Source organism: Capra hircus, chromosome 15 (assembly GCF_001704415.2).
Source record: "Capra hircus breed San Clemente chromosome 15, ASM170441v1, whole genome shotgun sequence".
NCBI lineage: Eukaryota > Metazoa > Chordata > Mammalia > Artiodactyla > Bovidae > Capra > Capra hircus.
The window spans coordinates 28,312,040-28,339,919 of NC_030822.1; the positions used below are offsets into that span (position 1 = coordinate 28,312,040).

The following is a 27,880-nucleotide window of genomic DNA, read 5'->3' on the forward strand; positions in this document are numbered from 1 at the left end:
CTGCTTTTAGTTCCTTATTTTTAAAACTGACAACGACGCCCCCCATTCCGTCCCCCTCCCCCGCAGATGGGCTCTGGGAAGGAGGAAATGTTAAAGAAAGACCCGCTCTTTATTTTCAAAAACTTATTTTTCATTGCTTCCAGAAACCTGAATATTTCACGGTATCCAAGTTCATCTCACGCTGAGCCTTAGAAGCCAGAGAGGGAGAAGGATGCTGTGAGGCTGTATCCCACCAGTCTCGAGGGCTTCACTATTCCTGAGGACTCCACTCGCCCCAGGCTAACTACCCTAGTTTCCATCCTGTTCCTTTTCCCACCCCGACCCCTGTTCCTACCCCTTGACTGCCCTACTCTCGGTCTCAGATAAACCAGCCCTGCCCATTCCTACTTCCATCCGGGTCCCCAGGTTCCCCTCTCCCTCAGCTCAGCTCTTTTAAACCCCACCGTGCCCTCCCTTGTCCAGTCTGCTGCTGCACCTCTCCGCTTCGGCCCCGCCCTCTCCGAGGTAGAGTCCACGTTCAGCTGAGTTCCGCTCTTTTCCCGCTCTCGGATTGGCTCCAGCTGCCCGACGGCGCGGGACCTGAGCCGGGTGGGGGTAGGGGCGGAATCTGGAGCTCGCCCCGCCCCTTGCTTGTAGCTCGGGTGGGCGGGGGCCTCATACTGGCCCCGCCCCTACTCGGGAGGGGCCGTGCTGGCAGGCTCTCAGGCACTGAGCGGCGCTACCCAGGCTCTGCTCGGCTCCGGCTCAGACTGCAGCTCCAGTGGGGGTGGGCGGCGGGGATGACAGCGGCGGTGGCAGCGGCTGCGGCGCGGGACTGAGCGAGCAGCGAGCGAGCCGAGGAAAGAGGAGGAAGTGTAGCCGCGGCCCGGAGCTCTGGAGTCAGCTGCCGCGCCGTGGACCGCCCCATATTGCAGAGCCAGCCGAGTCCGGACCTAGAAAGACTTCCCCGCAGGCTCCGGCCGCCTCGGCTCCGCGCTCCTCGCCGGCGCCCTGCCCTGCCCCGCCTGCCCCAGCCCCGGGTTCCGGCGGGACGCTCCCTGCTCCGCGGTCCGGGGCGTGTAGCCCGGACGCCCCGAGCCCCCGACCCAGATCCAGTGCACCGGGACGGGACGCTCCTCGCCCACCATACGGCTCCAGGGTTACGAGCTCGCTCGCAGCCTTTCTGTAGTGTGTGTCGGAGCCCCCAGCCCTCCGGCCAGGGTTAAGGCGGGGTGCACCCCAACCCCCTGATTGAGTGCAAAGGAGTCCGGACGCCTCCAGACTCTGGTTCCCCGAAACCCGGACCTTCTGCCTCCTCTGATACGGTACTTCGGACTTGGGATCCTTGCGAAAGTCCAGGAAGCCCCGGCCTCGTCCAGATCCCCGTGAGGGGTCCCAGGAGGGCTGGACAGTCAGACTGAGCCAGACTGGGTTGGTGCTGCGAGTCGAAGCTGCCACCTTCCTGCCGCCCAGACGAGGGGGCTGAAAGCTTGCCCCGAAGAGAACACAAGAGAGAGCCGAGAGCTGCAGGTGAGAGCCCGGATGCCGAGCAAAGGCGGCCTCCGACCCCATCCTGGCAGCTCCGGGGCCACCTGCGGGTGTGCAAGGGTCGTAAGCTGCAGCTGGAACTGGCTAGGAGTGGGGCGCGGGAAAGGGAGGAGAAAAGGGGAGAAAACGGGCACTTATTGAGCGCCCATTGTGTGCGGGTCCGCGCCCCACCCTTGCGCAAAGGATCCCTCAAATGGCTCACTCCCACTGCGTGTGATGAAAGGTGTTGTGTGCTGTTAAGAGCGCTTACAGATGGGGAAACTGAGGTTCATCAGGGTTGATTGACCCTGCTCTTTTTTAGCCTGGTGCTGAGACTGGGGAGGAGTGTTAGGCTGGAGAGGGAGAGGAGCAGAGAATGGAGAGGAAAAGAAAGGAAGTGCATAGCTGCCAGGCAGGAGGTGGGGGGGAGGGGTCAAGGTGGGGCCACCGGGCCAGCGGAGAGCTGATCCTCAGGCTGGGAGCTGGTCTCTCCTGGCCTCTTTCCCTCCCACCCCGCTGTCATGTCACCTCCCAGGAAAGGTGACCCAGAGTTGAGAGCAGAAGTGGGAAGCTTACCAGTTTCACAGCTTCCCTCCCTGACAACTGCCCCGTCCCCTGTGTGCCAGGATCCAGCGTCTCTAAGAGGCTAGGAGGTCCTGAGACGCTGCTTATCTGCTAGGAGAACACACCATAGAGGTCCCCAAGTCAAAGCCTATCAGAGCTGAAGGAGATGAGGCCCTCAGCACTCACCCGGGGCACATGCTTAACATTGGAAAGGGGGACACTGATGCCTGGGGACAAGGGGGTACCAATTGTTGAGGTCCTAAAGCAAGTGACAGGTTGAGCCAGAATTACACTTGAGAAAAACCTTTGCAAACATCCTTCAAGGTATCCACTCCGCTTCCCTGGTTAGCGTCTTCTGGATGGGTGGCTGGGGTTTTCCCACCCCTGATGAAAGGTCTCAGTGACCACATATGAGGCTGTTGTGAGAATCCATGTGGTTGGTGCTGGGGCCTGAGACAGACCAGCAGCCCCACGGCCTCTGGCCCAGACCTGACGTCTGACCGCAGCCTCTCCGAGTCAGGGGAACCTGCAAGACACCTCTGGTCCGTGAGGGCAGGGGTTTGCACAGGTTCCCAGGGTTGGGGCTGCCGGGGCGAAGGGCACAGTCCCAGGGGCTGGATTCCCAGGCAGGGGTCCTGTTGCCTCCTGGGGCTGTGCATGGAGAGGGATGTTGTGAAAGAGTGCTTGGCGTGGACTCCGTGGGCTCTTGTTCTTGGTGGGGAGGGAACGTGACCTCAGTAAGAGCCCTGGTGGCCTTGGCTGGGACTAGTTAACCCCTGCTGTGCCCAGCTTCCTAGAGTCCAGGGGAAACCACCTTGGAAAGCCCCTGGGAGGTAGGGGAGGATGGAGCGGTCAGCTGAAGACAGGAAGCTCTCAGTCTCTGAGGGTGAGTGTTTAGGGGAACTGGAAGAGAAAGTGACTGGAGGGGCTTGGGATTCCCAGCCCCTACCTTCCCTGGGGGTTCAAATGCTCATAATAATCCCGCATCTAAACAAAGCTCCTCTTTGGTGAGATAATCTCATGCCTGTGATCTCATTTCATGGTGGAGTAGAAAGGATCTCCTGGAACACAGAGTGAGGCAGAAGAGGCTGGGGTGCCCCCCAGGGGCCTCTTGGATGCATCCGTGGCTCCACGCCTCACCTGTAAACTGGAGTCAAGGCAGGTGATATGTTACCTGCTCAGAGAATAGGGCCGTCTCATCCAGCTGACTGTCAAGTGCTAAAGAGTGGTGTTTGCCAAGACAGGGCTTGTTGCTAATGGCTACCTTGTGTGGGAAACTGAGGCTCAGAGAGGTCAAACCATCTGCGCAGAGCCTCTGAGTTTGCTTCAGGAACTGAGTGCTGACTGCGTACCAGATGCCCTGGAAGGTGTCCGGATGGAGAAGGGATTGTGGGGACTAGCACTCAATGGGGCGGGCTGAGTGCACGGGCAGACAGCAGTGAGTCACACCAGGCAGCAGAAATCTGCTCTGATTCCTCCCACTGGCCATGTGGTGTTGGGCAAGTCACTTCACTCCTCTGAGCCCCAGCTGCTTCTCTGTGAATTAGAACTCCTCTTTTACAAGGTTGCTGTGAGGTTTAAATGAGATATAAATATACAGCACGTGGCCAGATAGCTATCTCCTTCCCTGTAAGAAAAGGAAGCTTGAGTTTTTGACCAGGAAAGCCAGAGAAATTCTCAGACTTGCCTTGGGTAGGAATGGAGGCTACTGTTGCAGGTTCACAGACCTGGATTTGCTCAGCTGTAAAGGTCAGGCACCTCTGGGCCACTGCCTTCATCCTATAACCCTTTTGAATCTGCTTGGGGGCCCTGGCAAAGGGGGCTTTGGGTTCTGACCCCTCACCTCAGGGCTGGTGGCTCCCTTCAGGGTCGGGGGGAGTGGGTGTTCATTCCCTCTGTCCCATTGTCTGGCCTCCCTAGCCACAAAGGTGCAGTAAATAATTTATGGCTACCCTTGCTGGGAGGCAGCTTGGAGAAATTGATTGCTCTGTGTTCAGCTGGGTTTCTGAACCCCACCAGAGGAGGCAGGTTGTCCCTGTCAGTGCTAGATCAAGTCTTAGATACGGCAGAAAGGGGCGACAGGAAAAAAGTGCCCTGTTGTCAACCCCAGCTCTCTTAAAAGGGGCAAGGTGGGCCTGGAGGAAACAATGGAAACCAAGCTAGACAAACAAGTATCAAGCTGTTGGGCCCCTGATGCCAAATGGGTCAGGAGGGGTGGCTGGGAGAGGCTCTTGGGGACCAGAGTAACCCGGAAGGCTTTATCAAGGAGAAAGGTGTCTAGACAGGGGCTAGAGGCAACTTGCTGTAGAGAATAGCGGTCCTGACATCAGCTCAAGGTTGAATTCTGGCTGTGCCACTTACTTATTGTGTGACTGTGAGCAAGGCACCTGCCCGGCCAGGCCTCTGCTCCCTCCTCTGTAAAATGAGGTTAGCTACAGGTAACTGTGAGGTCATATACATAAAGATAGCCTGATAGGCATTTAATGAAAGAGTGCCTCACTGTGAATGTGAGCCACAAGGTGGTCTAATGGCGAGAAAGATGAGCCGGTGTAATAAGCAGGGAGGTGGGGAGAACTTAGAGTGGTGATGAATCTGTGGGGTCAGAGAGGGGTGTGAATAAGTGGGGTGGGTGGCCAGATGGTGGAGACCCTTGAATGCCAGACAGAATTCACACTGCAGAAAGCATCACAGGGCCCCATTGAGAACCCTCTGTGACTCCTTCTTACCAGTAAGATGGAGATTAGACCTCTTCGTGCATTCAAGGTCTTGCCCACCAAAGCCACTGCATGGACCCCTGGTCATTGCTCACCACTGTTTCCTAAACACATCATGTGTGGCCCCTTTGTTTATGGGGTTCCTCCCATCATCCATGGGCTTCCCTGATAGCTCAAATGGTAGAGAATCTGCCTGCAATGCAAGAGACCCAGGTTTGATCCCTGAGTCAGGAAGATCCCCTGGAGAAGGGAATGGCAATCCACTCCAGTATTCTTGCCCGGAGAAGTTCATGGCCAGACCATGGGGTCGCAGAGAGTCAGACACTGAGTGACTAACACTTTCACTTTTCTTCCCCATTATCCATACCATCCTCCGCTCTGCCCACTTCCCCATCAGTCAAGACCCAATTCAGAACATAAATCCCCCCCACCCACTCACCCCCCACCGAGAAACATTCCTGGATTACCCAAGCCTCTGGTCACACTGCCTCTAAATCTTTCACACTTCATAGTAATAGTATAAACAATTCCTACCATTGCATCCCACTTTTCAGTTGGTATTATGCATCCACATACTCATTTACTACTACTGTGATGGTGATATGAGCAATTGCTAATGCTCTTGAGTACTTGTTCTGAGCTAGACACGGTGCTGTTTTACAGACCCTCTCATTCACAACTCTGGGAGGAAGCTACTGTTATGCCTCAGAAACTAGGGCTCAGAAAGGCTCCTTGTCTTGCCCAAGGTCACACAGCTAGATGGTGGGAGAAGTCAGGAGTGTGCTGTTATCTGCGACTGAACAGACAGCACAGCAGCTCTTAGATGTCCTGCCTCTTCAACTCCACCCAAGTACCTCGAGAGCAAACTGCACATGTAAAAAGCCTGGAAAGGGTCCTTCTTCCCAGGGCTAGGGAAGGGCAGTGCTGGGCTGAGCAGGGGGCCCTGGACCCTGCACTGGCTGGCTGTATGACTTGGGGTGAATCAGACCCGTCTGTGGTCCTGTTTCCCCGGGTCTATGGGGAGGGGAGTGGAGTATCCGAGCTTCCAGAGCTCCAGCCTTCTGCAGTGTCCTTTGTGACCCTGGAAGGTAGGGGAGGAGACCACAGCATCAGAGCCAGAGGATGTGGTACTATGGGCGGCTGTGATTTTTGGCCCAGGCGCTGTCTGGACCAGCAGGCTCTGTAGTTAGCCGCTGCCTCCTCCCCCTGAAGGAGGGAGGCAGCCTGGGCTGCTGGAGCATGGTCATTAACCGAGCCGAGACGACCCTGTGATTGGGAGCCGGCTGGGCCAGGCCGGGTTGGCAGGGCTGGAGGCAGGCGGGCCTGGTCACAGTGGGGTCACTGGCAGGGCAGCTGGCTGAGCAGCTGCCTCTCCTCCCTTTGCGGCCTCCAGGGCAGGACCCACGGGGCACCAGAACTTTGTCGGCCAAGGCTTGCCCTTCTTCCTTTGGTGGTCGTGGGAGTGGAGCAATGAGGAAGCGAGCCAGGCCTGAAGATGTCTCCTTCTAGAAGCTTCCAGGACTCCTCCTCTACAGATCTACAGCCCTTCCTTGCCTGCTGTGGTCTGTGGATTGGGTTTATGTAGGTCTGCTTCCTTTGCTAGCCAGTCAGAAGCAGATTCTCTGCCACTCAGTTCTCCCGCTGCTCCCAGAGTGCCTGGCACAGAGTGGGTGCCTCTACCCCGTCCCAGGAGAGACAGTACAAGCTGCCCCTTAGGCAAGTTACTCAATCTTTGTGCCTCTGTTTCCTTCTCTATAAAATGGCACCGGTAATCACAGTGTTGCAGGGGTTAAATGAGACAATGGCAGGCAAGTGCCAGGCCTGACACACAGACTCTGTCAGCAGGAGGCCCCTTGCCTGTCCCCACAGTTGCTTCGTGATCAAGTGACTCAGTAAGAAGCTGATGGAAGAGCCCAGCCACTGAGGCTGGGAGGGAGGGTGTGCCAAGCAGCAGGGAGGGCTTCGCCCAGGAGGAGGCTTTGCCACCTGGGGAGGACTCTGGCAGATCATCCGATTTGGAGAACTGCCATTCCCACTACCCTCCCAGTAGGTAGGCCAAGTTCCAGGCAGAGGTCAGGACCAGGAGGGATGTCCAGGGACCTGGTCCTTCCCAGACCTTCACAGCAGGAATGACCCAGTTGGGAGGAGCCGTCTGGAGTCCAGGTAGCAGATGCTGAGCAGAACGAATCCTTCCTTTAAGGGAAGCAGTGTTCATTTGGTCTCCCTCTCTCTCTGCACACACACATGATTACATATTACAAAACATAACATGACTGGCGATTTTGGTCCGTGGGGGGAACAGACATTCAACAAGTAAACACAGATACAAAACCTCCAAATTGTGAAGACTGAGCTCCCAAGGCGGGGGCAGATCCCATGGACATCTGTGGATGGTTAGAGGGCAATTCTCAGATCACAGCCCAAGTGCACACTTTCTAGCCATGTGACTTGGGCAAGTGATTTAACCTCTCTGGGTCTCAGTTTTGCCATCTGTAAAATGGGGACAGTTATAGTTGTGGCGAGGATTAAATGCATTATTCATGTAAAACATTCAGAAAAATGCTTGGCACATAATAAGCACTCAGTGCATTTGTGCTGTTGTTGCCTGTATCTTGAGCATCTTCTGGAGTCTGAAAGAATAGGTGCTCAGCATGGACATAGGGAATGAGTCCCAGGCACAGGGCAGCTGTCCTGGATAATGAATGAATATGCGGCCTCTTCAGGAGGGGAGAACACAAGCAGTGGCAACGCACAATGTGGCGGAGGAGGCCAGGGGCTGGGTTTGTTCAGTGCAGGGAAGAGGCGGAGTCTGGAAAGGCTTCCTGAAGGTGGTGCTCCTGGAGCTGCATTGAAAAGTATCACTTAACACACATGCACACTCACCCTGGTATCACTGTGCGGGCAACAGTAGGCACAGGCTCAGAGAGGAGTGGTTCCTGTCCAGGAGGAGTCCCTGCCTGGGCAGACCCTGGGTCTGCTGGACTCCACAGGCCTCCATCTTACCCCTGCCCCATGCTATCTCGCCACCTGTGACATCCTCCTGGAGGGCACCAAGGAGGCAGGTGGGAGGAAGTGTGGGCCGAGGTCTGAGAGCCTCAGCTCTTCCTAGGCCTGGGACCAAATCTCCAACGGAAAAGAATAAACAGGCCTTGCTTGGAGTTCTTTTATCTTCTTGCTCCCAAAGCACGCCCACCGGCAGAGGTGGTCTTCCAGCGTTAATCCTACAGCTGTTTAGCTTTTAAATGAGTGAACACTATGGAAAAGAAAAAAAGGCCTTGAAGAATTTGCCTCACCCTCCTACCCTGGAGGCTCAAAGAGAAACTTTTCTTCCACTAACAAAGCAGCCAGGACCCCCCAACTATCTTTTAAAAAGTTCACCCCAGAGGCACCCTAAAGTCAGGGTCCCCTCACGCTGCCTGCACTCACAGCTGATGGTGGGCCCTGAGGACATGACCTTGGCCCTTCTGTTTTGCCTGGTTTTTGCCTCTCTTGTAAAATGAGGTCAGAGTAACAAAGCCCTTCTTTCCTTTATAAGGTGTAGGGTGGAAGAGGTTATAGTGAGCATCTGGGCCCATGGCTCTCAAATTTGCTGCATACACTAGAATCACTGCAGAAACTTTTAAAAGGCCTGCCTGGTCCCCACTCCTGGGGCAAGACCTACACAACAGTAGTTTTTAAAGCTCCCCAGGTGATGTCAAAGCACAAGTGAGATTGAGAACCACCTGGCCACCCTCCGCAGCGCACCTCCTACCGCATCCCCAGGTGATACCCGTACATCCCCGAGACAAGGAGCTCTTTGCTTCCAGGGTATTGCCCTCCCTGGAGAAACAGGGACTGGAAAGACTTTGCAATCTGATAAACCTAGATTCCAACACCCCTCTGATCCCTGCTTGAGTATCGTCTCTGAGCCTCAATGTCCTCATCTGAAAACAGAAATAACATCTCTCTCTGAAAGGACCGTGGAGACCAAATGAGGCCACGTGCAGGAGGCACCAGTGTGGCACTGGCCATGCCAGCAGTGTGCAGTCGAAGGTCACAGACAGTGGCGGAGCCTGCTGGACTCTGGAAAATGGGCTCCCTGGGCTCCCCCTGCGCTGCTCCTTCTACTGGCCCAGCCACCTGAAGCTGGGTCTCGGAGACGGAGGCTGGCGTGGGGCGAGATCAGCAGCCAGTCTTGGGGCCCTTCCCATCCCCCTTCTCTCTAAGAGATAAGACAAGGCAGCAAGCATTTTGTCTTGCTTGGTTTTGTTTTAATGGCCCAAGAGTCAAGCTCTCCTTAACAATGAAGCCTTGTCTGAATCTGCTTGTTTTTCCAACCCGGACACCCAGTTGCACCGCCTGCTTGAGGCCTCCGTCCCACCTGGGAGAACTAAGAATGCCAGAGGTTTTTTTCTTTTTTATTTTTTTCATCTCGGGGAGGGTACTGGGGAGACATTGGAGGCCTCTGTGTGGCCCTCACCAATAATTGACCCCATTTAAGTCAGCTGCCTCTGTTGAAAGCCAATCCAAGAAAATTATTTCAGGGTGGTTACCAGGATGGGTTTCAGAAGCAGAGAAAGTCGCTTTTGAGCCCTGGCTTTGTCACTTACTGGAAATACAACCCTGGGAGAGTCATTTCAGCTTTGCTTTTTGAGCACCGGTATTCTTTTCTGTAAAATGCGCAAATAGGATGTGCAACCTCCTTGGGGAGGTTCTGAGAAGTGAATGAAGTGCTTGGTGTATAGTACACAGTGCCTACCGTGTCATGAGTGCTCACACTGGCCACGGCTGTCCTCACTGAACTCTGCCTCCTGCCTTCATGGCCCAGTCCTGCTCCCTGCTCCCAACCTGCTCTGAGTGCTGGCCCAGGCTGAGAGAGCAGAGGTCTGCACACTTATAACATGCCCCTCTGCAGACCCCTGTTATGTAATCAGTTGTTTCATGCACATTTAGAAGGGGCTCTGAGGGGGAAAGAAAGACTGCAAAAAGGGGTCACTGGCAACAGTACCTGGTCTCCTCTGCTCTGGCCCAGAAAGGTAGGGTGTATGAGCCCAGAGTGAGCTGCTCAGACAACGGGGTGTGGCAAAGCAGCAAAGGGAGCACAGCTGCAGGGGGCCGGTTCCTGCCCAGGGCTTCAGGTGCCCCAGGAGGAAGTGGTCAGCTATCAGGAGAGAGGCTCTGTCCTGCAGGAGAGAGACCCAGGTAACCCAGGAGCCCCAGTGGTGGAATAAAACTTCTACTCCCTTCCTCCAGTCTCCCACTGGGGTTTCCCAGTGGGTGAACCTCCCAGAAACCAACAGCAGATAACTCAACACCTCAGCCTCCAGAGGCCCCGATGCACAGTGGGCTGGGCCCAGAGAGGCAAACAACAAACGCAAGGCTTTCAGGCAAAACCTATGAGGTGCGCTGGACTCACCTTCCAAGGGATGCAGTTTAAGGCTCATCTTTGATGCTTGAGTTTATCCCTTTCAAAGGGAATCTCAGCCCCCACCCCAGAGCATCCCATCTTCCACAATCCTCTCCGAGAGGAGTGCTAGGGGCACCCATCTTTCTATTTCTGCCTCACCAGCAGTGCCTGAGCACCCCTTTGAGACTGGTGCTCAGGCCCCTGGCCACCATCCCCACCACTTGGCCCAGCTCTGCTGCCACTGGTCCTCAGAGGACCTAGCTGTGAGTTTTCAGTGTGTGTCTCTGTCCCTTTTGATCAGGAAGCATGGAATAGTGGTTAGAACACAGGCTCTAAAACCGACTTTCTCCTGAAATCCTGACTCTGCCGTAATATGGCTGGGGGATTAACCGCTATGTCCCTTAACCTCCCTGTGCCTGGGTTTCCTCATCTTTGAACTGGGAATAGCAGAGAGTACCTCAGAGGGTTGTTGTGAAGATTGATGAGTGAATGAATGGAAAGTGCTTGGGATGGTGCCTGGTGAGCAGGAAGTGCCCAGGAAATAACGGTCTTTACCATTATCACAAATAAGACAGTGGGAGCCCAGTACTCACGATGTGGCCGGACCTTTAATGAGAGGATGGGGACTGTCACCGCCCTCAGTCTAGACTCTGCCCCGGTGACGAGGCCTGTGACCGTTCCCCACGGCCTGACCCTGTTGTGGACACTTATCTGTCAGTTACCTCCCCACTCCCCAGGTCCTCCCCTGCAAATCACGTCCTGTGAGAATTGGTCTCATTCTATTAAGGCTCAGTGTCTGAGAGCAGTCACCAGTCCCCCCGCAGATACCGAGGGATGACCGTAATCAAATAACTGATTTAATGTGATAAATGCTCTAAGAGGATGTCCAGGGTGTTTTGAAAATCAAAATGGATATTTGGTTTTTTTCTGCTTGCGAATAAATGGCTTATTTGTCAGAAAAAAATAAATAAAAGCAGTTGGATGAGATGTCCCCAAGTTCCACCACCAAGTCTGCATGAAGAGCTGGGAGGAAGAAGACTTGGGTGTCGCCACCCAGGAGAAGCCCCAAGGCTGGGGTGGCAGGGAATGGTTAGGGTGTGGGTCAAGTCTCTTCCTCACAGGGCAGGGCAGGCTGCTCTGAGCAGGATACAAGCAAAAACACAGGAGCTCAGAAGAGAATGAGAGAAGCCAGGGGGCTTCATGGAAAAGGGGGCATTTGAAATGAATCTTAAAAGATAGGCTAGGAACTCTACTGGTCTGAATTGGGTGGGAAGGGTGTTCTAGGAAGAGGAAGCATAAGGCACGGAGGCGTGGCGCTAGGGGCTGCAGCAAGCAGAGCACAAGGAAGACACTCTGGGGTAGAGTGATGCTCCGGGGTGGAATGATGCTCTGGTGACACACAGGGCTTCTGGAATCAGACAGACATGGGTTTGAATCCCTGCTCAGTTTCTTATTGAATTATTTCTTATTCTTTGACTGTGGGCAAGTGGCCTGGCTGCTCTGGCCCTCTGTTTCCCCAGCAGTGGAACAGGGCTAAGCCGTCCCAGGGCCCGGCAGTGACTCGGAGATTGCTGAGCGCGGCAGGAGGAGCCAGGCCTCCCCTTCACTTGTTGCTGCAGAGGAGGCAGGGACCTCGGGGCTCACCCTGGCCCATGCCTCTTCCGCCTAGATCAGGCTGCAGGTAGCTTCCAGGGTGGTCTTACCAGGGACAGCCTTATCTCAGGAGTCAGGCAAAGGCTACGGGGAGGCTGGCGTCAGATGAGCTCAGGAGCATAGTCAGACAGAAGATGTAGCGGGCCATATTGTGTGGAAAGTGTCTGGAGGCATTTGGGGCGTGGCATTGTGGGGACAGCAGGGCAGTCCTAGAATGCAGAGCCCTCTCCTTAATAGCTGGCCACCACTGAGCACTCCCTCTTCTCCCGGATGGAAATCTCCAGCTTCTGAGGCTGAGGAGGAGCAGCGAGATGCCAGGGGTGGGTGTGGTCGTGCCTTGATCTCAACCGGCTGCCGTGTCAGTCCTGGCTTTGCAGCCCAGCTCTGCCTCTTTAGAGCTTTGAAGACATTGGGTAAGTTACTTACACTTTCTGAGCCTCAGTTGCCCACCTAGAAAGTAAGGGTAAGCAGAAGCAAAGGGTAGCCACACTTACCTTCCAGGTCTGTTTTGAAGCCAAAATGAATTTATGGATGGAATGCGTGCATGCGTGTTAAGTCACTTCAGTCCTGTCCAACTCTTTGCGATCCCCTGGACTGTAGCCTGCCGGGCCCCTCTATCCATGGGTTTCTCCAGGCAAGAACACTGGAGTGGGTTGCCATGCCCTCCTCCAGGGGGTCTTCCTGACCCAGGGATCGAACCCGCATCTCTCATGTCTCCTGTGTTGGTAGGCAGTTCTTCACCACTCTCGCCATCTGGGAAGCCCTGAAGGATGAGATAGCATCTTGTATTTTTTAAAAATATGTATTTATTTGGCTCCTTGGGATCTTCCTTGCACCATGCGGATCTTTCATTGCGACAAATGGACTCTCTCTAGATGTGGCATTTGGGCTTAGTTGCTTCAAGTCGTGTGATTCTTAGTTCCCTGGCTGGCCATCCAACCTGTGTCCCCTGCATTGCAAGGCAGACTCTAACCACTGAACCACCAGGGAAGTCCAAGCATCTTGTATTTTAGAAGAGACTCCACAACCACTTTCATCCTGTTTCCTTTCTACCTGCACTGTCCGTTTCTAATGCTGCCTCAGGAAGTTCTTTCTTGTGTCTAACTTAAGTCCACTATGCTGCAATTGGAACCTCCTTCCTTTTGTTGAGGCCTGTGCAGAAGCAGGCTAAGCCCTTTCTGTACAGAAATGTGCCCATCAGTACCTGCAGTGAGTGAGGCAGGGAACAGCAGAGCAACTGGGTGTTGGTTTTCAACCTCTGTCTCGGGAGTCCAGTTGTCAATGGCCAGAGCCTACTGACCAGCATGATGTGGGTGTGGGTGCCTCATCTTGACTGTTTTCACTGTTCTTCCTCCCTGGGTTTTATCCATGCTCCAAAACGGGGATCCAGGGTTAGTGGAGAGTGCTCTGGGCTAGGTCTCAAAGGCCTGGGTCCCAGCACCCACTTGACTCCTGACTTGCTGTGTGGCCGGAAGCCAGTTAGCAGCCTCTCTGGGCCACAGTAGGTCTATGAGGATGTCTGTGCCCAGGGTCCCAGATGTCTCCAGTAAAGATGGGTGCAGTTCAGCTGAAGCCTCCCCTTTCTCTTTCTCATTTACCTGGGCTCCCACCACCCTGGGAAGTCAGCAAATTAGGGTCTTGCTGATGGCAGTGGTGGTAGGAGCTAAGCTCACCTCTCAGGCCGGGGCACGTTTAAGGTTAGACAGGGTCCTCCCTGGCTGCTTGAAGATCACCTGCCATCATGAACGACACAGTAACTATCCGGACTAGGAAGTTCATGACCAACCGACTGCTTCAGCGGAAACAAATGGTCATCGGTGTTCTTCACCCTGGAAAGGCAACAGTACCTAAAACAGAAATTCGGGAAAAACTGGCCAAAATGTACAAGACCACACCAGATGTCATCTTTGTATTTGGATTCAGAACTCATTTGGGTGGTGGCAAGACAACTGGCTTCAGCATGATTTACGATTCCTTAGATTACGCGAAGAAGAATGAGCCCAAACATAGGCTTGCAAGACATGGCCTGTATGAGAAGAAAAAGACCTCAAGAAAACAGCGAAAGGAACGCAAGAACAGAATGAAGAAAGTCAGGGGGACTGCAAAGGCCAACGCTGGTGCTGGTAAAAAGGAGTAAAGATTCTGCAGTGACTGTATCTGTGGTGATTGTGCAGATTTTTCATGAAAGAGAGAATAAACTAAGACCTTTTACAAAAAAAAAAAAAATGTTAGACAGAGAGTGGGGGTGGAGGGATTCCTGGTGGGTAGGGCAGCGCCTGCCTCCTCAAACAGGGATTTTGAGAGCCTGGATTTCCTTCTACCCACCCAGTTAAACTCATCCCACAAAAGGTCAGTTATATTTGTCGAGTCCCTCCTCCGAGCAGATCCTTTCCCACGTGAGGTCTGTCTGCTTTAATCCCTCTTTTGTGGGTGGGGAAACTCAAGGCTAAGAGAGATGAGGTGACTGGCTTGTCACTGGGGCCAAGGAGCTGCGGGGCTCTTGACTGTCCAGCCTCTACCCCCACTCACACCAGGCCAGGGCATCTAGGTCCTCAGCAGAGGAGGACCACAGGGGTTGTCCTGCGTGAGGCCATTTCCAGTCTGGGAGGGCACTGCATGGGCTGTGGGAGGTTGCCCGGGGCTCCTGGGACTGCCGTTTTCCTGGGAAGAAGTTGGTCAAGGAGGTAGAGGGATCAGGCACCCAGGAGTTCTGGGTTGCAGCTAGTTCTCAATGCTCCTGTGAACTTCAGTGTTTGTTTTCCTGGAGGATCCAGACTGATTTCTCTTTGGTTTTGGTCACAGGATATAGTTTAGCTTTTATGAAGCAGTTTGCTATTTGTGATGTCACCGAACCTTAGCGGCCATCTGTGCGAGGCAGCGTGGGACTTGCTTGCAAGGGCCAGAGAAGGGGAGCTCTGGAGTCAGGCAAACCTAGATTTTAATTCTGGCTCCCGCCAACTCTCTGCCCTCAGGCATGTGAGTAACCAGCTGAGCCTCGATTTGCTCATCTGCAAAAGGGACAATCGTTCCCCACCACAAATAGCAGCAGCTGTCTCGCTGGCTGTGTGCATTAGATAAGGTCTGTAACCACTGGTCCAGTTCCTGGTGCAGAGTAGTACTTTAAGTGATTTTTTTGTTTTTAATCTGCCCCACTTTTTGGATGGGAATGTGGAGGCTCAAAGAAGGAAGGTCACTTGCCTGAGGTCACATGGTGATTTAGCTTGGTCCTCCAGAATTCCTGTCTGTAGCTTTTTTCTCCAACACCTCCTTCACTATCCTCAAGTGACCCAACACTTCATTAGTCTATCCAGGTCTTCAATGTGTTACACTGTCCGACGAGGCCTTCCCCCCAGCGCCTAACAGCACTTACCTGGCACACAATAGGCACTTTCAAAATGTCAGGACTTGCCTGGCAGTCCAGTGCTTAAAATTCTGTGCTTCCACTGCTGGGGGATGGGTTCCATCCCCAGGGAGCTAAGATCCCCAAAGAAAAGAAGAAAAAAAGAAAAAAAAAAGTAGTTTGTTCTGTGCATGAATATGTTGATGAGCTGGTATAAAAATGTAAAGTGTTAGTTGCAGTCGTGTCCGACTCTTTCCAATCCCATAGACTGTAGCTCGCCAAGCTCCTCTGTCCATGAAATTTTCCAGGCAAAGATACTGGAGTGGGTTGCCATTCCCTTCTCCAGGGGATCCTCCTGACCTAGGGATCAAACCCAGGTCTTACTGCATTGCAGGCAGATTCTTTACCATCCGAGCCTATTTTTTCAGGCAGCTAAGGCGTGTGGCCCTGAGGCTTCCTCCTGCTCCCTGTTCCCTTTTAAAACAACCATCTAATAGTTTGGGTTGGAAACCTTTTCGAAAAGGAGTGATGTCTTCCTTTCCCTGCACAAGGTCCACATGGTTAACTTCTTGGGATGGTGAACACTGTGAACACTGACTGCTTTGCTCGAAGAGCCAAGACCAGCTGAGACCCCACAGGTTTCCTGCACCCCATGAGCCAGGACTGCTCACTTGTTCAACAACAGTTTCTGCCTTTGTAGGTTCCTGACTCTTCTCTCCCTGACCCTTTATTTGCTGCCCACAGATCTGCCTCCAATGGTCCAGCACCTCTTTTTTCCTCCCCTCTTGCCTCTGTGTGTATTTCCTAATTTGCTGCTTCTACCAGTTGGGGACTGAGAAATGGGACAATTGAGCTTATTAGAATTGCCTCATTGATTCATTCACTTGTAGCTATTCTACTAGAAATTTTTGTCCCTGGGTCTTGCATCCATCATCTATCCATCCTGATTGAGGACCTCTGCAGTGGCTTGTGATCAATCAAGGCATGACCACACCCTCCCAGGAGCACACACAGGTATATCATGGTGTACACAGCACAGGACTTTATAATCCACCTCTGCCTGCAGCAGCCCTGAGAATAGCATTATCTCTGTTTTGCAGACAGTGGAAACTCAGCTCAGCTGGAGGAGGTCCCTTGCCCAGTGGTCAGCAGTGAGCACAGAAGTGCAGTGGGAATTCAGGTCTCCAGCCTGGCCTGTTACCTCTTCCCTCTCCTGTGCTCCGTTTGCAAGCCCTGTGATGCCTCATTCATTTACTGCTTCTGTCACAAAGCTGGGGCAGGATCATCTGCCTCTGGATTGGCCTTCGGGGAGTGTGGGCTTGCCTTTAGCACACATACTAGTCCTGCAGTCGGCTTGGGCCCACCATCTGGTCCACACTGCCTGGACTGTGCTCTGCGGAGCCCTGATTCCCTGGGATGGTTCTGGGTCCCAGGATGCAATAGATTTGGGAAATGGAAGGTCACATAGCTCAGAACCGGACTTCTCAGGGCCTTTACTGTGTTGATATGCACGAGAGATCCCCAACCTGTGGCACAGGTGCCACCAGCCTTTCCCAAGCTTGCCTGAACATGTGGCTGCTTTGTTGCAGAGCAGAGTCTGGGGGCTGATAGCCTGGAGAAAACACAGGGGAGAGCTGATCTGTATACCCTCACTTTCCAATTTGGCACAGAAGGCTTCAGCTAGAGCTTGTTTCTGCCCCGGGCAGCTGGCCTTTTGAGAGAGGATCTGCGGGAGGACCATTTGGCCCCAGGAAAGAATTGGTAATAATGGTGGAGTTTCAGGCAACAGGAGGAAGTGAATGGTGGAGATATTTTGATTCTTTCATCCACCAAACACACATCTCTCAGACGTCTTCTGGGTGCCAGGCGCACAGCCAGCGTTTGGAAATGCCAAGATGCATCTGACTAAGAACCTTTCATTTCATTTCCTTGTGCCCACTAAGGGTTTTTAAAGAAAGATAAATACTAGCCCTAAAAGAAAGAAGTGTTTTTGCTTTTGTTTTTTATTGTTAGGGGTCTTTGTGGGAGGTCGGTGGGTGATGCAGCTACTGCTGAGTTCAGTGGCTCTGTAGTTGCTGGTCCAGAGGTGGGTGAGGGAGATAGTTCCAAGAACATTTACCCTAGACAGAGTTAATATTGCTCCCATATTACAGATGAGGAAACTGAGGCTCAGAAGTCAAGTTGCTTACCCATTTTCACACAGAAGGAGTTCCTTGATGTTGTCAGGAGTGAGGGGAAGCTCAGAAGAGGGAAGGAGCACTTCCCCCGGGCTCCGTTGGCCTGAGCTGGGCTCAGGAATCTGGGGTTAGTCTCTGCACAGAAAAGCAGGTCACCTGGGGGTTGGAGGGGTAGACAGGCTCTGGCCAGCCAGGAAGGACATTCTTGGAAAGGCAACAGCCTGAAGCACAGGTACAGAGGTGGCAACCAGGTAAGTTACACCTTCTGGACCCTGTGTAGAGCCTGGGGGGAGGGAGGCAGAGGGAGGAGAGGTGGGACATTGGAGCTGGGGCTGGAGAAGCTGGCTGGGCAGTTCACAAGGGTCCGAACACCAGCTGAGTGGGAGCACCTTGAGGGCCAAGCCGTTCATCCCAGTGTCCCCAGCACCTGGCCGCTGCCCACCTGGAGGTTTGTGGACTGACTGGACTCTTCCATCATGGGATCTTGGACAAGTCCTTTCCTGCTCTGGACCTTGAGTTGCTCATGCTCATGGTTGGGCTCAAGGTCACCTAGCATGTCCCTTCCAGCTCTGAAGGGCTCTTGGGAATTCTTGGCATGTGTGCAGGGGAGAACCAGACTGTTTCTCCCCCAGCTTTGAGGTATCCTGGGAAGCCCTAGCAGGGCACGGGCCAGACATTTGCCAGGGCAGAGGTCAGGCTGACTTGGCTGGAGGAATTCAGTCCTCATTCTCTCTTCCTTTCAGCATCCAGTCTGCTGAGCTCAGGATGAGGGGCCATGGTGTCCTCACTGATGGCTCTTCTAAGGACCCAAACTGGGTGGCAGAGGGGAGTTGAGCTAGACAGGGGTTGTGGGTTGCCTGCATGAAGCAGCTTGGTGCAGGATAGGGAGCTCTGCTTCTTCCTTCTGTGTGAAAATGGGTAAGCTACTTGACTTCTGAGCCTCAGTTTCCTCATCTGTAAAATGGGAGCAATAGTAACTCCCACACTGGCCTTCTATGAAGATTCAATGAGATAAAACTTGTGAAAGCATATAGTAAACTGACCCTCACTGCCCGCAATCCCCCAGCCCTCTGGGGACTCACCCCTTTCCCAGAAGTGCTCCCGGGTGGCCACTCGCTAATCTCCGTGCAGGCTTCTGTCGGGTATACTTTATCCAGGCCAAAGCGACCAGAGCCCATGAATTATGTACATGTTGCACAGGCAGGCCAGGCCTGCGTGTTTGCACTCGTGTGTATGTGTGCCTTCCGACAGGAGGAAAAGCAGTGCTAGGTCCTGGGACCAGACACCACCCCTCCCAGCTGCATCCCAGAGGCCTGCAGAGTGTTGAGTCTGGCTCCTGGGAAAGGGTGGGGCATGTGTCAGGAACGCTCCCTCCTCAACTTTTCTGTTCTGCTCACAGACTGGATCCAACAGGCTTGTCTTATCTGGGGGACTCTGGCCTGTGTCCCTGAGGGCAGAACAAGACTGTCACCCTCCCTCCCCTCTGCTTCCCAGGAGGTGTCAGTGGGAGCAACTCAGCTCTCTGGTGTGGCTGCTGCTTTATTTCCAATCTGGGGGCCCTGCAGCCTGTCACACAGAGTGCTTGGTCAAAGCCACCTGTCCAGGGTGGGGGTGCAGAAGTGTAGGGCTGGGCTGCACCCAGCCTCCATTCCCCAAGAGCTCTGAGGGTCCCTCTCAGTGCCCTTGTTCCTGAGTGGCTCCCAGATGGTATTCTGGCCCCACCAGGGCTGGGGGTTGGAGGTAGACAACTGGCATCACAGATGTTCCCTCCGCTTCCATTGGCACAGGGTTGGGGGCAGGGGAGGGGGCGGGCAGGAAGAAGGATATAGCGAGGGGGCAGCATAGACTTAAGGAGTTTATTGAAAAGAGAGCCCAGTGGACATAAATATCTATTCTCTCCCACCCCTCTGGCTTAAAAAGCCCTGACACATCTGGATTCTTGTCCCAGCTCCACCCCTTATGTGTGCAACCTTGAGTCTGTGACATGGCCAGTCTGAGGCTCGGCCTAGGCTATAAAGCTTTTGAGATTGGCGTGAGGTCAAATCAAACTACCCAGCAGGAGGGACACCTTCTGGTGCCAGGTACTTAGTAGACCACTGATTTGCAGAAAGATTTAGTTCTAGCCCAGAACAAAGCAATTGGTTTTTTAGATACTTGGTCTGTGATCTCTCTCTAAGCAGGAAAGAGGAAATTTCTCTTAAGCTCCATAAAATGATCAGTGCAGCTTAGATACATTCTCCACTCTTGAGCCCAGCAGGGGAGGCTCTGAGTCACCTGGGCATTCTCTCTGGGATGGGGCAGCCCTGACTCTGCGTTCTTGCCAGTGGTCTAGGGCGAGTCCCTGACCTCCTTGTTCCTGTAGAAGGAAGGTAAAGGATGCCTAACTCTCAGCATTGTGGAATTACCTATACAACTCTATTGAAGGACTTCCCTGGTGGTAGAGTGGCAAAGCCTGTGCTCCCAATGCAGGGAACCTGAGTTCAAGCGCTAGTCAGGGAACTAGATCCCGCATGCCTCAACTAAGAGTTTCCATGCCACAGCTAAAGATCCCTCATGTTGCAACAAAGACCTGGAACAGTCAAAAAAAAAAATAAAAGAAAAAACACACTCTATTGGAAAGAAAAAAGCACCACTGATACATAGTGGGTACAGGCCAGTGGTTCAGAAAGCCAAGGCTGTGTTTGTTCCCTGTTCTGGTGACCAGCAGGCTCTGTGACGCCAGCTCAGTGAAGCCTCGTTTGCTTTCCTTAATGGGACAGCTGGTTAATTAGCCTCTGAGTATTTCTGACAAATGCCCCTGTGAACTGACCAACACTGGGTCAGCACTCGCCAGACCTTGTCACTCCTTGTGCTTAGCTGGCCAGCTTTGGGCATGAGGTCATGACCCACCATCCCATCCCCTGATTCTCAGTTCGTCCCTCAGATGACCTGATGGAGCAGTTGCTGTGCTGGCGACGGAGAGCAGGACACAGCTCTGCCCCTGAAGCCTGGTTCCGGGTGGGCAGAAAGAGAGGATTTAGAGAAGGATCAGTGGCAGGGACCCGGTCAGGGCATGGGGGACAGTCAGTGGGAACAGTCCGGCTTGGCTCTGTTACCAATTCCCTGTGCCTTTGAGCACTTGACCTTTCTCTCTCTGGGCCTCAGTTTTGCATCTGAAAGAGCATGTTGGGGAAGGTGGACCCAGGAAGCTGTGAGCTAACATGAAGCAGTGTGAGCTGAGGAATGATCTCTGAAGCCAGCCAGGCCTGGAGTTCTCACCCTGGCTCCTCCATGTCCCAGCTTTGACCTTGGACAGGTCACCTAGCCTTTCCAGACCTGTCTGACAGGTGTACGCTGGTCCTGCTGGCCCAGGGCAGACACTGATAGTGGACGCCCTGCCCAGCAGTGTCTGGTGATGGTGGGCCTCAGGGCAGCTCCGGCCCGTCCCCACCTCCTTTCCCTAGGAGGAAGTTCCCTAGGAACTCTTGTGCCCAGCAGATCTGGGGGGGCTGGGGAGTATTGCAGATCCCAGCGCTGAGTCCAGTGGGCTGTATGTGATGCTCTTGCTGGGGACTCCAGGATCAGGACGGAGCCAGCCATCCTCTGCCTCTTAAAGGGAAGGGTGGGGAGTGCGTACTCTAAGCCCAGCCTCGGATCTTCAACAGCACCTTGGAAACTTGGTCATTTAGAACCACGGAATCTTTCTGTCCCCAACTCTTGGAAGCACTGAATCATGGAACCCTAGAATCTTGGCTCTTTGAAATCAAGACTTTAAGGAGCAGACTAGACTCAGAAGTAACCTCACGGATCCTCTGATTCACATCTCCCTCTAGCCCAGGCAACCCCTCTGTGGACCCCTGGTCATCCAGGGTCAGGGTGCCCTCATGCAGGCCTCAGGCTTGAGTCGGGTCAGCAGGCTGCCCGCCACCTCCTTGTGGTCATGACTGACCCCAGGCCCATACACCAGGGGCTGGTAGCACTGACAGGCAACTGGGAGGGAGCTCGGCGCTGCTCAGCTAAGAATAGAAGGCTTTGTGCGATTTAAGTAGCAGCCTGATCATATCAGGCCTCTCGCCAGGCCTCAGAGAGCTTAGGAAGCAGGATCTGAGGCTACCGTGAGTCGCCTCTGGGTGAGAGAGGGAGAGGGTGAGTTAAAGGTGCTGGGGCAGCCACTGGGCTTCCCTGGGAGTTCTCTTCCGTTTCCACGTGGTGATGATTTGACTTTCCATCAGGCGAAGCTCTTTGCTCCTCCCTCCTCCTCCCTGCAGTTGGCTGGGGAGCATCACTCAGCGTTCCTCTAGGAACGCTGGGGAACATCTCTTCTGGGAAGAATTCAGACAAACAAACCAGCCCCTGAGAGGAACAAACAGATCGATGAAAATGGCATCATCTGCAAAGAGAGCTGATGATGGCGGCCATTTATTAAGCACCTATTGTATGCCAGACCTTGGACACAGCGTTTTGTGTCCTTACCCTCTCTGACCCTCACAGAGGAGGTATCTGTGTCCCCGAAATGCAGACGAGGACACTGAGGCCCAGGTAGTACTTGGCAGAGCTGGGATTGGGACCAGGGACCGTCCCACCTTGTCTGTTCTGGGGACAAAGGATTCCTGAGTTAGCGGAGAGGTGAGAGTCGGGGTTCTTGGAGAGAGCCCTGGGCATGGAGGGGCTCTATCTCTCAGCGCAAATGTGTCACTCTAGTACTGGATTGAGAGCTGGGATTGTGATCCTATCACAACATAGCAGGCACTGGCCCCTATGTGTAGAGTTGGAATGAAACCAAACCCCTTCCTCTTTGAAGTGGGCGAAGGCTGCCTAGGGCGGGATCGTGAGACTGCGGCTTCTTTTCAAATTTTTAATATATTTGTGTATTTGACTACACTAAATCTTAGTTGCGGCATGTGGGATCTAGTTCCCTGAACAGGAATTGAACCCGGGCCCCCTGCATTGGGAGCTTGGAGTCTTAGCCACTGGACCACCAGGGAAGTTCCAAGACTGCAGCTTCTGATTCTTGCTCTTTTCACCAGTAGTGTCCTGGTGCCCTTCTTGGCAGGTCACTGGTACCTCCCACCTTCCCTCCCTCTCACAGATTATTCCCAGTGAGAACTGGAAGGAATTCTGGGTAACCTTCTGATTGTACAGATGGGAGAACTGAGGCCCCTGAAGAACAGGGATGGCCTGAGGTCATGAAATAAGTGGGCCTGGGAACATATAGTAGGTGTTTCTTCAGGCCAGGCCAATGCTTGTTCCCCTGTGGGGTGCTACATCTGTGTGGAGATCATGGGGGCCTGGAGTGGGCTGGGGATCTCAGCTGGATCTCAGCTGGATCCTGAGAGTCAGGAAGGCAAAGGCCAAAGGCCCCGAGCCTTTGCTGTATGCCCCAGACTCATCTATGCTTGCCCCAACCTTGCCTAACTCAAAAGTCCCCTCTTCCATGAAGCCTGCCTGGACTTTCCCCTCTAAAACCTCTCCTAATCTCCCTATCTAACCCAAGAGTGGGATTGTGGTTCAAAAAAACACATAACTTAAAATATACTATCTTAATCATTTTTAAGAATACTGTTGATAATCTTAACTGTATTCACATGTTGCACAGCAGGTCTCTAGAATGTTTTCATCTCAAACACCTGAAACTCTATACCCACTAAATAATAACTCCTCATCCTCCCACCAGCCCTTGGCAACCACCATTCTCCTTTCTGTTTCTATGAACTTGATTCCTGTAAATACCTCATATAAGTGGAGTCATGCAGTGTTTGTCTTGTTGTGATTGGCTTATTTCACTTGACATAATGTCCTCATGGTTCATTCATGTTGTAGCATGTGATAAGGTTTTCTTCCTTTTTAAAGCCAAATAACAGTCCATAGTATATATACACCACATTTTGTTTATCAATTTGTTAGTCAATAGATCCTTAGGTTGCTCCTGTCTCTTGCTGCTGTGGAAAGAGCAGGAGTTTTGAGGTTGAATGAGCCTGGGTTGGATTCCTGGTTTCCAGCACCAGTTGAGCGGTAAGTCTGCTATTGCTATTGATCACTTGATATTGTACCAGATTAAATTGCTGCAAGGATTAGAAATGGTGCACAAGAAAATGCCCCAGCATGTGGAGAGCCACCAGTGAGTGGTAGGGGGATTCATTCTTGTTATCTGCTTTCCTCCTAGGCACAGATCCCTTTGGGGGTTTGTAGGACCCACATACTGAAGTTCACCTCAACCTCCATCCACCAGACCAACTCAGCATCTGGTGAGTCTTAGAACAATGTCACTGGAGGTGGCCTGGATGGGAGGGGAATTTGGAGGAGAATGGATCCATGTATACGTATGGCTGAGTCCCTTTGCTGTTCACCTGAAACTATCATAACATTGTTAATTGGCTATACCCCAACACAAAATAACAAGTTAAAACAACAACAACAACAACAGTGTCATTGGAGAGCACCTGGGACCAGAGAAGGTCAGGGACTTGTCCAAGTTCACACAGCTAGGCCTTGGCCATGCCAGGGTAAAAATAAGCTCTCCCGCCTCCCAGCCTGGCACCTTCCCATTGCAGGCTCCAGGATCCACAGCTCTTGTTCTTAGGAGGCACTGACTCTCCAGGATTGATCCTGCAGCGTGCAGGGCTGAGGGAGGTGGGGAGCAGGGAGGCAGGCATCTCAGGCTCATCCATGAAGGGCAGAGGTGGGTGGCATCTGCCAGACTTCCCTCATCACCGCCTTCTCCAGGTGACAAGGGGGTCATGTCCAACTCATTTGCATGGCTTGGGCTCATCTAAGGCCCTTGCCTTGCACCTGGGAGCTTGCTCTGCTTTCATTCACACTCACTCGGCTATTCTTTGCTCATCCCTTCTCTCAGTCGTTTATTCCGCAACCACAACCTGAGGCCTGCTGTGAGCCTGAAGACCAGTCAGACCTTGCAGGCCCTTAGTATGGCATGGCAGTGAATAGTGTGGACTCAGGCTAAACTCCCTGGGTTCAAATCCTGGTCTGCTGGTTGATAGCTCTGTGACCTTGGGCAAGTTGCTTAACCTCTCAGTGCCTCAGATTTTCCTGCTTTAAAGAGGAGATAATGATGTTCTAGTTACTACTGTTATATAACAAATCACTCCCAAACATAGTGACTTTATGTAAGAACAATCACTTGATTACTGCACAGTTTCTATAGCTCAGGATTTAAGATGGGCTCCGCTGAGCAGTTCTGGCTCAAGGCTCCCCATGTGGTCTCTGGCCTTTGTTGCTCTCTGAGCTCATCTGTGTTTCCCCACAGTATGCATCCCATTTGATGACCTGGCCTTGGAAATCTTGTAGTGTTACTTTAGCCATCAGTGCTAGCCCTCCCAGATTCAAGTCGGGGGTAATAACGTAGACCCCACCTCTCCATGGCAAGAGTGTCAGAGTTCTAAGGAGAGTGTGTGGGCTGGGAGTTATTAGTGCCAATGTCTTTGGAAATACAGTCTGCCAGAAGTGTAAGAGTAAGATGAATCAAAACACAGGAAATATCTAGAACAAAGCCTCGGCATTGTAAACAAATGGTAGCTATACATAGTCAAGGGTGATTTTGACCAGATGCAATTACTCGTGATATGCTGACTTTAGGACCTGACTCCTGCTAACTGGCAGTATTTCCCATTTAGGTACTGAGGGATCTATAGGAGTTCAACAAGCCGAGGCTAGTGGGAAGGCATTCCATGCAGAGGGAACTGGCTGTGTAAAGGTGTAGAGCTGGAGAGTGGAGTCCCTGGGGCAGGGACTTAGCCTGACTTGGCTGGGGCTCCCATGTGTGGGAGGCCAGGATGGTGAATTGAGGCCGAGTTGAGAAGAGTTCACTATTGGGTTGGCCAAAAAGTTTGTTTGGGTTTTGCCATTTGGCCAATCCAACATAAAGGGTTTGTTTGATGCTATGGGTCCCAGGGAGCACTTGGGTGAAGTATGAGGGGCTGGAGTGCCCCCTTGGAGGAGCTGCTTCTGAGCTGGCATCAGCAGGACTAGGGCGGGGCTGTAGGGAGAAAGCACAGGAATGAGGGGACTCATACCCAAGTGTTTGCCTGGGGTGTTTGCATCAGCTTTGCATGTGCTGTGCACACCCACCCGGCTTGCTTTCCCACCCCTTCCAGTACACTGGATGCGTGTGTGCATGCGTGCTCAGTCGCTCAGTCGTGTCCGACTCTGCAACCCCATGGACTGTAGCCCACGAGGCTCCTCTGTCCATGGGATCCTCTAGGCAAGAATACTGGAGTGGGTTGCCATTTTCTTCTCCAGGAGATCTTTCCAACCCAGGGATTGAACCCGTGTTTCCTGTGTCTGTTGCATTGACAGGTGGATTTTTACCCCTGAGCTACCTGGGAAGCCCAGTATATTGGATACTTTGCCGTTTAGTCTCTGCTTAGATTGGCTCTCCTGCAGAGGAATGTAGAAGGTTGCCACCCTCTGGGAAGATGATTACTTTGGAGGAGGGTTCTGAAGGATCCTGGCAGCTGGCAGGGCCAGAGAATATCCAGTGGCCACCTCCTCTGTCCCCACGCCCTCATGGAGAACAGCCCCAGCACCCCGCATTGTCTCCCCTTCCCCCTCTGCTGCATTGCCAGGTCCAAATGGAACTGACCCTGAGGGTCGTGGTCCCCAGCCCTGCTTACGTCACAGATGGGGAAGCTGAGCCCTGCTGATTTGCTCCACATCCCATAGCAAGTGAATGGAGGAACCCACGCTTGCCCTCCAAGTGGCTGTGGCCACGTTCGGTGGTCCTGGCGGCTCCTCCCTGCCAGGCTCTCCACTTGCCACTCCCCATCTGCCTCTGAGGCCAATGCATCCCTCCTGAGGGCGCTCATGGCTGGGAATATGATTTCAAGGAAAAAAAAGAAAGTCTTAGCAGCCGTATGGCCCTGCGTCACCTCGTCTCTCTAAGCTGTGGTTTTCTCATCTGTAAAAAAAAAAAAGCATGAGAACAGTGGCCCCAGCTGGGTTGTCTTAAGGATTAGATGAGCCCCACATGCTGACCTCTTATCTTTCTGATGCTGGGGCTGCACGTGGAAGGGAAGCTGCCAGGGGTTACTCAGATGGGACGCTTGAGCTAAGATTTGGAGGCATGGCAGGGCTAAGGCTGAAAAAGGAGGGGACCTTGATCCTGAAAGCTCTGAGCTGTGATTGAGCTGTGCAGCCCTCCCCTGTATATGAGAAAGTGTCCAAGGGGAAGATTGGGGTGCTGTCCCCTCTGGGGGGCAGCCTCCTCCCCCTAGCACTGAGAGGAAGGATGTGATGAGGGAGGGCTTCCTGGAGGAAGAGTTTGTGGAAACTAAGAGGAAAGGAAGAACTGAGGCAGATAGTGGTTCTCTGGGGTCTGGCCTTCCCCAAGTCCCTGCGCTGCAGCTGTGAGATCCAGCCCTGAGCCCTTGCCGAGCCAACCTTGACTCCTGGAGCCCATGATGCCCAGCGAGGCTGGTACTCTAAAGGAGATAGCGGTCCTAGTCCATGCTGCTTCCAGGAAGCTGTGTCTATGGGGCCTGTCTGTGCATCTGCACATACTTCTGCAAGCCCATGTGCTGGTGCTGAGTACCCATAAGTATTTGCCTGGGAATGCACTCTTGGTGTATTTTTGTATGTCTACGTGTATGCATTTGCAGGGCCCATGTGACACCTCCTTGTAAAAGCAGACAGGTTAGAATGCGTCTAAAAGGGGACAAGGAGATCAAACCAGTCAATCCTAAAGGAAATCAACCCTGAATATTCATTGGAAGAACTGATGCTGAAGCTCTAATACTTTGGCCATCTGATGTGAAGAACTGACTCATTGGAAAAGACTCTAATCCTGGGAAAGATTGAGAGCAGTACTGGGAGGCTCCCGGAGGAGGTGTCTCTACCCAGAGGGCTGGCTGCAGACAGCAGGGGCAGAGGAGGTGGCCAGGTGGCAGCCCGGTGCCGTCCTGGGTTCTGCCAGCCCCAGGGCCTCCATCCACACTGGGTGTGGGGAGGATTGGGGGTCCTTACCCACAGATACTTTTTTTTTTTTTTGCCTCATTGTGCAGCTCGTGGAATCTTAGCTCCCCAACTAGGGGTCGAAGCTGGGCCCCCCCACCAGCACAGTCCTAACCACTGGACCACCAGGGAAGTCCCCTGTGAGTACTTTTGACCTCCTAGGAGGCAGAAACCCTACAAACTCAGAACATCCTGGTAAACCAGGTCCCAGGATAATGGTTGAAGCTTAGGACTGTGCGGGGTTGGCCTCACATTGTTTCCTCTCCGTTGCTCACCAAAGTGACTTCATAGATGCTTCAAACCAGCAAGGCCTGGGAAGATCAGGACATTGATTCGCTTGCTTCCAAGGGTCCATGACCAACCCCATCCCTGGACCAGCTCCCAATTACTGGGAAGTCCTTCCTCTGGATCTAACCTAAGTCTTTCCTGCTGTGTGCTCCCTTCTCGTGAACTTGTTCAACCCTGCACTGTGGAGCCAAGCTCATCAGCAGGCCGCTTTGAGTGGCGGCCAGTATTTTTACAACTTGTTTTCATGAAGTTGGTTTGAAGTCTTCCTGCATTCCCAGAATGTCAGACCCGCCCTGATTCACAAGGA

General features: G+C 53.1%; 2 protein-coding genes across 3 annotated transcripts in view; both read left to right on the forward strand.

Annotated features, from left to right (window-relative positions):
- The window catches only part of GDPD5 (glycerophosphodiester phosphodiesterase domain containing 5), an 88,522-nt gene continuing 61,319 nt past the window's right edge, over window positions 678–27,880 (forward strand). For both annotated transcript variants that reach the window (XM_013969769.2, XM_005689989.3), the window contains exons 1-2: window positions 678–1,509; window positions 23,483–23,564. The gene's annotated coding sequence lies outside the window, so the exon portion shown is untranslated. The remainder of the gene's footprint in view (window positions 1,510–23,482; window positions 23,565–27,880) is intronic.
- LOC102190439 (40S ribosomal protein S24-like) lies at window positions 13,540–14,010 on the forward strand. Its single transcript, XM_018059338.1, has one exon. The coding sequence runs from the start codon at window positions 13,565–13,567 to the stop codon at window positions 13,958–13,960; it is 396 nt and encodes a 131-aa protein (XP_017914827.1). The 5' UTR covers window positions 13,540–13,564; the 3' UTR covers window positions 13,961–14,010.